Source organism: Notamacropus eugenii, chromosome 6, assembly GCF_028372415.1.
Source record: "Notamacropus eugenii isolate mMacEug1 chromosome 6, mMacEug1.pri_v2, whole genome shotgun sequence".
Classification (NCBI taxonomy): Eukaryota; Metazoa; Chordata; class Mammalia; order Diprotodontia; family Macropodidae; genus Notamacropus; species Notamacropus eugenii.
In genome coordinates, this window is record NC_092877.1 from 73383724 (window position 1) to 73396596 (window position 12873).

At 37.1% G+C, this 12873-nt stretch overlaps 1 protein-coding gene across 2 annotated transcripts in view; it reads left to right on the forward strand.

Annotated features, from left to right (window-relative positions):
• Nucleotides 1-8819, forward strand: part of SLIT2 (slit guidance ligand 2) — a 394889-nt gene extending 386070 nt beyond the window's left edge. For both annotated transcript variants that reach the window (XM_072622130.1, XM_072622131.1), the window contains 3 exons: nt 3811-4099; nt 4290-4501; nt 5617-8819. In XM_072622130.1, coding sequence (XP_072478231.1) covers nt 3811-4099; nt 4290-4501; nt 5617-5858 — 743 coding nt within the window. In that variant the 3' untranslated portion in view covers nt 5859-8819. The remainder of the gene's footprint in view (nt 1-3810; nt 4100-4289; nt 4502-5616) is intronic.
• The last annotated feature ends 4054 nt before the right edge of the window (nt 8820-12873 follow it).

Consider the following 12873-nt stretch of genomic DNA (forward strand, 5'->3'; position numbering starts at 1 on the left):
CCTCCATAAAAGGGCTCCACACAAAGACTGGATGAGCATTTCTCAAGAGTACTGCAGTTGGGCTTCTTTTTGGGGTAGGACTAGATGATTGCTGAGGTCCCTTGAAACTATGAAATTCTGAATTTTGTCGATATCTCTCTGTAAATCTATTGTAAAGTATTCACTGAATGCACTAGAGTGCATCCCCTGTCTTATTTAATCTTTCAATGAGGAAGCTTACTGATATCTGCTGTGCAGCATGATTTCCCTACTTCAATCCAGCCCAATCTCCTCTTCCTCCTATTTAGCTTTAGACCCCGATCATTGTCCTTCTGCAGCATTTGTCCAAGACATATTAGCATCAGTGTCACATGGGGGCTTTTCATCTGCTTTCCTTCCACTGTGAGATCAGACAACCTCTGATTCTAGTACGCCATTTGTGATGTCCTTGCCAAGTCATCATTGGTCACATTCTAGTCAGGCGGTCTAGTGGGTTGAGTGCTGCCCTCAGAACTATCAGATATTCCAAGCCATGTGACCCTAGGCATGTTGGTTAAACTTTTGGAGCCTCAGCTTCCTCATCTGTAAATTGGGCATGAAAATAACAGCAGCTATCTCAAAGTTTTTTGTGACCTTCACATGAGATAATTTTATAAATGTTAAGTAAATATTAGCTTTTGATAGTCGGATCAGTATGTTGCAAGCTTCTTAGTATCACCTTGCTGTTGCATACATTTTTCCATTGCCTTGCATTCATTTTGAGATTTACATATCTCTGAAATAGAGATGTTCTATGATTCACAGCCATATAGTATTACTGGGAAAATACTGGTATTAAAAATAGAGGCTTTTGTAGCAGGAAGCAGTTAGGCGATTTTCCAGAAGTTATAAAACCTGCTCCTCTTCAGTCCATTTTGGGTCCATCCCATTGTCTGTCTGCATTGCTTATCCAAGAAATATTCAGTATCATAAATTGGTAGTGGATTTGTGTTATTTAAAAAATAAGCCTCTTATTTAAGCACACATGCACCTTGCAGTTTGGGGAAAAATTGCCAAGCTTGGATAAACATACAGCTACAGAACTATATTGGAACTCTTTTACTAACCTTTGGTTACACTAGTTGCTCATTTGCCCCCATTAGTCCCTGACCTATAAATGGAGACAGTAAACATCAAAAGGTGTTCTAGGTAAGGGAAGACATGTAGCAAGAGTAGAGAATCAATGTGCTAACAAAGGAACATGGTGACTACTCACTTTTGAGTAAACCTCAATTTCCATTGTTTAAAAATTGAGGTATTCCATGAGTTATAGTCACATGGCACCAACAGATTGAGTGTCCAAAAGTAGAGTTTTGTTTCAGGAAAAGATTTAGGATCATTAAAAGCACTGTACTTTCACAAATCCAATCCATTCCTCTCTTGGTCCTAGGCAGCTAGATGGTTCAGTAGATAGAACCTTGGACTTAGAGTCAGAAAGACCTTGGTTCAATTCCTGCCTTAGACACTTACTACTAGTTTGGTGACCATGAGCACCAACAGGCAGGGTGTACCAACAACAAAAGAAGAGTCATTCTGTAAATCTTGCTTTCTCCCCACCTCTAATTCACATCTATGGCCTAGATAGACATGGCAAAAGCTGTTGTTGAATTTTAGGAGAGAAAAAAAAAAGGTCATTTTTATGAGCAGGAGGAACTAAGCAATCTGGTTATAATGTATGAAAAAGTAAAAACAACTGTAGGTTCTGTGGTCCTAGCTGAGAGGCCTCAGAAAGAATGTTCATATTTTGTCAGGATAAATTTCAAAAGGAAATTTGCCTTGGCTTACTTTAAAAACTTTAACCCTCATAGCAGATTTCACACCAAGTAGGAGTGGGAGAGTTGTCTCACCAAGCTGTCTTTATGGGCTTAGCACAAGGGATGAATCAGGGCTCTCCTGATTCAGTTACAGCATGGCATAATATAAGGATCTCTGTTCCTGGTGTCAATAAATCTAGTTTCAAATTGCAGTCCCTTCTTAGCCTTGTGCCCTAGAACAAAGTTAACCATCCACTCGGAACCTCAGTTTCCTCATTTGCAAAATGAGGCTAATCATACCTGCATTCCCTTCTCATCAGGGTTGCCATAAAGAAAATGCTTTGCATCACTTAATTATGAGATGATTATTACGTACTTTCCCTTGATCTTGATTTTGTTAAGTTTTCATTAAAAACTGTTTTGTCAAGTCTTTTGAACTGCTTTGGGAGGGGAGAGTGAAGAGATGAACAGTAACACAGGAGGTATAACCTTAAATAGAAAATTCACTTTGAAATAATCATGACTGAATAGCTTTTGATCATTTTTTTTCAAATTGTCTGTAAATAAATGAAGTTTTATTTTTTAAAACACAGAGGTTTTTATTCTTTTTTCAGTTCCTAATTTTTCCCTCCCTCTCCCCGACCCCAACCAATGAGGATTCAAGAAAAACAAAATCTACTACAAATATGCAGTCATGTAAAATGCATTCTACATTAGCCTATTCTAACTTTTTTAAAAAGAAAAAAACATGTTACAATCTGCACTCTGAGTCCATGAGTTCTCAGTCTCAAGGTGAAGAATAGTACATTTCATCATAAGACCTTAGGAAATGTGGTTGCATGGTGTACTGTTTTGTAGTAGGCTATCTGTACAATATTGCTGTTACTGTGTAGATTATTCTCCTGGTTCTGCTTACTGCCATTTGTCTTAGTTCATATAAATCTCAGATTTTTGTGAAGCCATCTCCTTCATCATTTCTTAGAAAACAACAGTATTCCATCACATCCATATACCACAACTTGTTCAATCATTCCCCAATTGAAAGCTATCCCCTCAGTTTCCAATTTTTTGCCACCACGGAAAGAGCTGCTAGAAATACTTCTGTGCGTGTACATCCTTTCCTTCTTTCTTTGATCTTCTTGGGGTATGGCCCTCAGAGCAGTATTGTGGATCACTGATCATACACAGTTTAATAGACTGCTAATGGAGTTTTATGGGCCTGAGAGGACTTCAAAATTAGGGAACTCTATTAGGAGTGTTACTGATAAAAGCTGTATCTCTCAGATTCATTGGAATGAAATGAGATCTGCCAGAATTCAGAACCTAAAAACCCACTCTTTTGCTCTATGCTGGCAATTTACACTACTTAGATCAGAATACAAGGCACCCTGAGTAGATTATGTAGTCCTTCTTTAGCTAGAGAGAGAGATGTGTGTATAAGGGAAGAGAAAGGAATGTGCTTGCACAGATTCATCCAGACTTTCTCTTGACCCTGAGGTGAACTGGTTGACTGCTGCATCAGCAACCCATCTAGGGATATTTTTTCCCCCAAAGCCTGGCTTAGACTTTTGGAAAAATTGTTTCATTCTGCCAATATAGGGATTACTAGATGACTGTCACTTGTGGTATGTATACACAAACACACATACATTCTTTATATTTTCTTCTGTGGTTGTAAATTGTTTGCCAAGTAATCCCATTTTTAGTTATTAATGTCTTGGAGTTGGAAGACTCCCTCTCAATTAGTGACTGAAAAGGAGATGAATGAACACACACTCTTCCACAGTGGTTAGTTCTTTCTTTCCAAAGTTAACCATTCCACTGAGCTCCGACCATATCCCATGCAGTATTGCCTTTGACAGATCAGAGTCTAAAAATCACAGGGGCCCATTGACATGAGCCCAAATGATCAGCCTGATAGCTACTTCTCCACAGGTAGTAGAATACAAGTTGGGTCTACATTCATTCATAAGATCTTAGCATGGTTGTGGTCCAGGAAAGGGAACTGCCCTCTAATGGTGGTGTGCTTTTCCCCAAGGAATGCCTGGAAAAAACAACGTTGCAGCTCTGCGCCAAGCCCCAGGACAGAATGGCACTAGTTTTCATGGGTGCATTCGCCACTTGTACATCAACAGTGAACTTCAAGACTTCAGGAAGGTGCCTATGCAGACAGGCATTCTGCCTGGTTGTGAGCCATGCCATAAAAAGGTGTGTGCCCATGGGACGTGCCAAGCATCAAGCCAATCAGGTTTCACCTGTGATTGTGAAGAAGGATGGATGGGACCACTGTGTGACCAGCGGACCAATGATCCCTGTCTTGGAAATAAGTATGTCCTAATGGTAACTTGTATTGAATGTTAGGGGGAGCAGGGAACTACAGAGTCAAACAGGGAACTCTCAAGCTGTTCCTGTTATATCACTCATAGCCATTCGTTCATCAAAATGCATATCCCTCTCCCCCACGTATCCTCTTTAATGTATTTCCATTCTCTTAGGTTTCTTTTTCTTCCCCTCTAGATGCTTGCATGGAACCTGCTTGCCAATCAATGCATTTTCCTACAGCTGCAAGTGTCTGGAAGGCCATGGAGGTGTCTTATGTGATGAGGAGGAAGAGCTGTTTAACCCCTGCCAGTCCATTAGATGTAAACATGGAAAATGCCGACTTTCGGGGCTCAGACAGGCCTATTGTGAATGCAACAGTGGATACACTGGGGAAAGCTGTGACAGAGGTAAATAAAGCTGCTTTGTTCATATCAGTCAGGGCTGTGATGGAGCCTCAAGGAATGAGAGTATTTCTTTTTTTTCAAAATGGAAGAAAAAAGAACCAAGACACCAATTTTTCACCACCAACAGGGACTTTTACTATTTTTTTCCTTTCAAATGACTTGGTAAAGGTCCTGGGTGAGAAAGACTTCAAGCCCCTGAACCAACATTAAGTAGAGATATGGAATTATTCTCCTGCCATTTGTTCTGCTGCAAAAACATTTAGTTTTTTTCTTTACGCAGAAGCATTTTTTTTATTCTGCTCAACTATCGCATTTACCTTCTGTACCTTTCAGTATTTATTGTTTCTCTACTTTCTTCAGCTGAGAAGCCAGATCTTATACCCTTGCTTCTAGTTTTGTCACAAACTCTGCTTTTGACCTTTTAGGTCCAACTGATTTATCACAGCAAATTATGCAGGTGAGATGGATGAAAATGGCCTGACTCTTTTTAGACTCACCTTTCTCCCTTTTCCTTTGTCTATCAAAACTTGCCCTCCTTTTCCACTGCAGCTGGCATTTATTTATTATGTTTTGTGTATCAGTGTGACCAGATTTAAGGAACGTGCCCATGGAAGCTTTTAGCAGATGTCTCCTTTTGAGCTGGTTTATACTTGGATAATTTATGAAGTTAGTGGAATGTAACTTGTATTAAGTAACAGATTGAATAATATTAAACTCCAAGTCTAATAAATTAAATTGTATGCTCTGAAACAGTTCCCTCTGGTAAACAAATCCAGCTGTTAGCTATGTAAAAAACTAAAGATGTGTATTTTTGTAATAAAGGAAGAGATTTAAGAATTCAATTTTCTTGTCACTGCAATAATACTGTATTTATAGTCCGTATATATAACATTTGCTTTGCTGAGAATAAGAGAACACAAAGAACTTTTTTTTTTGTTTTGGGGGTGTTTGTTTTTTTTTAAACAACATAGAGCTGTGGCACCAGCTAATAAGACATACCTACTGGATCCCAGTACTAAAAATAGCATTCACCTTTTAAAATGGCATCTCCTGGATTGAATTTGGGATCCTCTTCTTACAGTGCACATGACCTACTGCTGTTTTTCGTTCTTTCCTAGAAGTCTCTTGTCGAGGGGAACGCATCCGAGATTACTATCAGAAGCAGCAGGGCTATGCTGCCTGCCAAACAACCAAAAAGGTATCACGACTAGAATGTAAAGGCAGCTGCTCAAATGGCCAGTGCTGTGGACCTCTGAGGAGCAAGAGACGGAAATACTCTTTCGAATGCACTGATGGGTCGTCCTTTGTGGATGAGGTTGAGAAAGTGGTGAAATGTGGCTGTACGAGGTGCCCCTCCTAAACATGTCCCCAGCACCTTTGTCTTTGAAAATGTTGTATACTTATTGACCATGTCGGACTAATTAATGCTTCATAGTGGAAATATTTGAAATATATTGTAAAATACAGAACAGACTTATTTTTATTATGAGAATAAAGACTTTTTTCTGCATTTGCAAAAGATTGAAGTGCTTGAACTAAGACTTCTCCTAGGCCAGAGGAGCTTGAAGAAAGACAATACAAAGAGCGTTACAGCAGTGAAAGAAAGAAGCATGAGTGCTTTTCACGCGGATTCTTCTTTATAACATGCTGAAGACAAATGGATGCAGTACCCAAGGGACATTCATCCTACAGAGCATTGATGAAAGATTGACCTGAACAGAAGGCCTATTATAGGTGCACTCATTCATATCAGCACATATCACTGTTCCATTAGAGCATACCAAGTGCACACACACACACACACATACATACACACACAAAAAATACACGCACACACATATGAATGAGGATGCAAGTTGGGTGAATAGGAATCCAGAGTGTACAGATGAGAAGAATATCTGGGGTATAATTGGAAAATATCCTGAAGAGATGGGTTCCAGTAATGGAAAAAAAGGATTTGGTTTAAAACATGAGAGGAATGAGATCTCTTAAAATATTCTCAAAATATATTCTTCATGTCAAGCATGTTAGCAAAAGAAGCACACAAAAGTGTTCATCTACCTTTTTCCAGTATTAATTTTTTGTAATATAAATGTTAAAGGGGACACAGAACCAATAGATTATTGATGGATAAATTAGTAATATGATTTTTTTGTTTCTATGAGTTTAAACAGCCCTATACAGTATTCAGTTTCACTGAGAAATATTTATTGTATCAAAGTACTTTGTACTTAACATTTTTTAGGCCATCCCTTTTACTGTTTTTCAATGGTTTAATATATATTAATTTATATTTGTCCTGATATTTTTGTATTTTGGATTTTTTAAGAATTAAAATCAGGATTTATTATTATTATTTTTATTTTTGCAATAGGACTAACATAGCCTGTTGTGTTGGGGTAAATATTTTGGTCTGGTTGTTTTTCTTAGTATCTGCCCTCTGGTGTCACTAAAAGAACCTAAAACCAAAAGTGACCATTTGACCTTTGGTTATAACTGTTGTCAATATTCAGGACACTTACCAAGAACCTATAAAGTATGAGAGGAAAATTTCATCGTGTTAGACGGCAGTTGTAGAGAAGGGAGGATTCCCAGTTCAACATATACATTTCCCAAATAAGATGGTGTAAAGAAAAATCACAATAGAAAATAGACCTTTTTACAAATTAATATTTCTTCAGAGTTCTTTACCCTTAAAAACTGTAATATCAAGAACTGTGACTTTTTTTTCCAAATAATAAAACTACTTTATTACCCTGTTCCCTATGTTAACATGTTTGCTGCTAAATGACAACGTAGAATTGGTAATGATTTATAGTGGGTTGTGCTCTTTCTTTCTTTAAAATCCCAGGGTACTCTGTAAAAATGCAGATGTTTCTTTCCATTTTTTTAAACCAAGAAAATTAGATGTACATGTATAATGCAGCGTGCTTTGTCTTATCTGGACTAATATCAGTAATGCTACTGATGTTTGTAAATTAAACAGATATTTACTTCATTAACAGCTTGGTGGCATTTTTAGAAATTCGGAGATCTTTAGGGGACCTTTCCCTAATTAATTAGCTGTTATTCAAAGTTGTCATGGTGGGAGGAGGGGTAGAAGAAAACATGTGCCTTTTTATTGCATGCTTAACATGACATTGCATCATAGACCTGGGAATGGCCATAGGAAAACAGTGTTAAATACGAAGACGGTGCTTTTTGTAAACATTCTAATGTGAAATTATTCCATGGGGTATTTTCAGGTGAAATATGAGCCAAATATGTTTCTCTGCGATCCCACTCACAATTAGAACTAGGCAGGAGAAGCAAACATTGGAAAGTGGAAAGAGCACTGTATTACATTAGCTGGATTTGAATACTAGCTAAGAACATGCACATCCTGTGTGACCTTGGGAAGTCACTTAACTTTTCTCGGCCACAATAATATAAAGGATTTAGATTAAATCGGTGGTCCCAATGTTGTTGGGTATCTTTTAATGATTATATAAGCTCCTTTCTACAACAACAACATGTGCTGTGAATGCCTAGGATAATTTAATGTGCTATTCATAAGCAAGTTGCTGCTTAAGGTACCAGTGAAGAATGTTTTTAGTGTGAACCTCTTGGACCACTATTAGGAATCCCAATAGAGTTTGAGATTCATTAAAAAGGAACCATTAGACTAGATTATTTCTAAAGGCCCTTCCAACCCTAAATCTTAGTGTCTGACCTATGATTTAAAAATGATTTTACTTTTTACTTATACTCTTGGGGCATGCCATTTAGGACAGAGAGGAATAGGCTGGTTCCAATGGGTAATCCTCACCCTCCCAGGCAGTCTTGGTTGTACCTTCATTACTTATTTGTTCATTCATTTACTTTGTAGTCATTGAAGTCTTGTCTCTTGGGTGCAATGTTGAGTGATGTTTATTATTGAACCAAAATGTTTGTGAAGGTAAAGCAATATTTACTTTACATTTATGTTTGCTATTTTTCTTGGACCCAGTTTATTTCCTTTGAATATATTAATGTGAACAGTGTTTACCTTAAGGACCAGTGAAGATGAAACACAAGACAGGGCAAAAGGACTGTGATTTTGGTACAATGTAAAACCTTTCCTATTGATCAAAATGAAAATGTGGCATATGCTAAGTGGTATTACTACAAAGGCATTCCTCTGGGATACCACCAGGAGTTCACTCACTGTTACAGATATTTCTTGTTTAAGAAAAATGCCGACTTTGAACCCAAAGTGGAGTCTGAGTAGTTTTCAGATTGTATTTTTATCCTCCTTGCTGCTGAATGTGCAAAATAAACAAAAAATGCAGCCACTGTTGAACTTGGAATTGATTAAATGGTTCACAGAGCATTATTTGCTTAGACACAAGCTCCTTGGGACAAGTAGACCTCACTTCAGGAAAACTATCTGCAAAACTTTGACCTTACCAAACGGATAAATTAAGAGGTGATTATTCATTTTGTAGAGTATTCTTTACTGTATGAAGTTTACTCACAGAATCTCTCTAAATTGACCATACTAATATTGAATTTCAAATATAATCAGATATACCTTCTCCCCCCAAAAAAGAAAGCAGCTAAAATACTTTGAGGAACATTTCTATTGTGTAAAGTGAGTTAAGCTTGTAATCAACAAGAATATTTTTAATACGCCTCATACATCCAATGTTAATTAAGTTCTTAAAAAGTAATTTAGGACCTTAAGAAACTTCTTGAATTCCACATTAGTGAATGATAATAACATGAATCTGTGGAACATTTTAAGCTTGACATTTCCAGGAGTGTTTTGTACCTTAGAAAAGGTGATTTATCCCTCCTAGACAACATCAAAACATTTGGGCTTGTTCCCACAGGGTAGACTTTCTTTGGGCATTTGGGAAATGGACTACTTTTAGTGGCTAACTTGAATCTTGTTTTAAACTGGTAAAATGAAAAATCATGAATGCTTGGAGAGATAGGAGCTCCTTAAGGAACTTCGGAAATCAATGACAGTGACTTTGTGGTCTTCCTGTTGCCACTGAGTGTTGCCCAGTAAGCCATGTCCAAATTCCATTGGCATACTGATAAGAAGCTATGTTACTTTAAACTCACTGTATGAGCCTTGGACCCCAGTTTCCCAACCCCACGTGAAAGTTATTAAACATCTTTTTCCTTTCTAACCCACCTAATAGCTGTTCCTTTTCCTTCCTGACCATCTACACACACATACACACACACCTACTTATTTTTTAGTATTTAAATATTTCACTCAATTTCTTATCATTATTGTACTTTTCTAAAGAGCTACCATCAATTCCTACATAGGGCTTTCATATACACTCATTAGAAATGGGTGAAAAAAAAAGATTGTTCCAAGGTATAGTCTGTAGACACCTAGACCTTCTGCTTACCCATGACTTACAAATACAAGAAATAATTTGACAACCAAAAATTGTCTTCACAACGAATTTGATTTTGATAATTAACTCTATCTCTTCTCTGGTTTTCCTACTATATTTAATGGGGTCCATATTTCACTCACAGTATAAGCTTTGATGCTCAATAAAAGGGAATATTATCTCTTCTTCATTATCATTGGTTCTATGATCAAAAGGACTGGTTGAACATATGTAAAACTGTGTACCAGGTAAGATTTTAGTACTTTAAAAAAAAGTATCAGAGGCCTTTACACTCAACATTTTACTCCCATTTCAGCTAAGGACATATTTCTTAGCAGCTTTTCTGCCCACACAATAATGGTCCAGAAAAAATCTCTACAACAGACAAATAAGAATCCACTCGAGCAACTCAGAACTCACTACTTCAGTCACTTCATTTTTGGACAGTCCTAATGGATAAGATGCATTGCTTTCTGAAGAAACGAAATCTGCCCCATTTTTCTAGATCTGTCTTCTGGGTTCAAGTAAATGTCCTTCCATAGGACAGACTTTCAGGTACTTGAAGACAGCTATTAATCAGGTCTCCCATAAGGCTCTTCTTTAAACCAAACATCTACAGTCCCTTTCATTTATTCTCATGTGTCACTGTCTCCAAATTTCTAATATTTTTGTTACCTTCACCCGAACACAATTCATCTTTAATTATTCTATCCTAAGATCACATTACTCATGTTGGCCACCATGCTACATTCAGTTCTGTTGAGCTTATAATCCATGCTAATGCTCAGGTCAATTTCATGGAAACAGTCCTCTAGTCACAAGTCCCTCATCTTTTTATCCTATATTTTTGCCATTGATTTTTTTTGAACTCTAGTATGAGACTTTACATCTATCACCTTTAGATCTCACCTCCAATTAAATCTATGATTAGGTATTAATATTTTATGTGCCCATTTTTTGTTCAATACTCCTCTGTATTGTCTCCAAATCTGATAAACATATGCCATCTATGCCTTCGTGGAAGTCATTGAAAAACAACACTAAAACACTGAATGCAATAGAATCAAGGACAGATCCCCGACCTTTCTACACTAGAAACCTCTCTGAAACAGCTAAGGCATATTGAGAAGTCTATCTATGCCATAAGGCTAGAAACAGATGATGTTATGATTTTCAAAGAGTGGGAGGGTGAGGGTGGAATCTTCAAACTATATTTTGAATCTTGAATAACTCAATTTGAATTCCTGACAAAATTCTGAAATTTTTAAATGGTTAGTGTGTGAACATTTGGGGGAATGGTGATCACTAGCAGTCAGTTTGGGTTCATACCCATGCATTTGGAATGAGAGCACTTGAGTTTGAGTCCTGTCACTGCAGTTTACTCCCTGTTTGACCTTGGGCAGGTAACTTTACCTCTTTGGGCCTCAATTTCCTTATCAAATGTTGGATGTTGGATAAAATGAATTCTCAAATGCTATCTAGCACTGAATCTTATTATGCCAAATTGATATTAAAATGCATTAATCACTAGCTTTAGGGGCAAATCATTGAACTACTTCTGAATAACTCTAACAATTAAATCATTTAGCTAACACAAATTTCTTCACCTTATATACAATTCAACTAAAAGACCTTTAGTAAAAACCTAAGGAACTAGGTGTCTAGGATGCAAAGACAAAAATAAAATAGCCCCTGGAGAAGCAGGATAGGAAAACAGTAGCTACCAAGAGATATTTTGTCTAGTGTTTTTCTGAAATCCAAGTATAATGTATACATGGAATTCTTCTTAAATGTCAATTTATTTTATGTTATTTAATTTAGTCTAGAATAATCTGTTCTTCCTAAACCCATGATGACTCTCAGCAATCACTATTTCCTAAAGGACTCAAACACTAACCATTTAAATAATATATTACAAAGTTTTGCCATGAATTGAAATCAAGCTAGTCAAATTTTGTACTATAGTGTGAAGAATCTGCCGCCTCGCCCTTTTTGAAAATCAGAGCATTATTTCTGGTATGTGTTAGAGTTCATTCTCTCCATAGGTTTTCAGAGATTAATAACATTATCTCAGCTATAAAGGTGTGCTTTTGTATTGTTTCGTTGCTCATCTGTAATTTTTCCAGGAGAGGGAACTCCCAGCTGTGGGAATTTCTTCCACCAATGACTCTCAGTAGATCCTCTATAAATGAATCTTGGACAGTGACCTGGGACAGTGAGAGGCAGATTAGGAATCTTGTTCAAGGCCACACAGCTAATGCGTTTTTAAAGGCAGTGCTTAGATCCAAGTCTTCATGACTCCAAGGCAATCCTTCTATCCACTCAACTTCTCTTTCTCTCTAGCTTTATATAATAGAAGTATAACAGAAATTCATGCATAAATGGGATTATTTAAATTTCACAGAGGAAATTCCATATTTAAAGGAACCTTATTTCAATCAATCAATCAGTCAGCATGTGTTAAGTTCTTACTGCGTGCAATGCTTTATGTTAAGAGCTAAGGACACAAAGACTGGGAAGGTGGCCTAGCGCTACCAGACCTTAAACTGTACTATAAAGCAGCAATTATCAAAACCACTTGGTATTGGCTAAGAAACAGAGAGGTAGACAAGTGGAATAGACTTGGCACTCAAGATGCAGTAGGCAAGGAATATAGCAACCTTCTGTTTGATAAACCCAAGGACCCCAGCTTCTGGGATAAGAACTCATTGTTTGATAAAAATTGCTGGGAAAACTGGATAACAGTGTGGCGGAAATTAGGCATAGACCCATACCTGACACCGTACACAAGAATAAAGTCCAAATGGGTACATGATTTAGGTATAAAGATTGATACCATGAATAAACTGGAGAAGCAAGGAATAGTGTATTTATCAGATCTATGGAGAAGGGAAGAATTTTTTACTAAAGGAGAGATAGAATGCATTATGAAATGCAAAATGGATAACTTTGATTACATTAAACTGAGAAGTTTTTGCACAACCAAACCCAATGCAA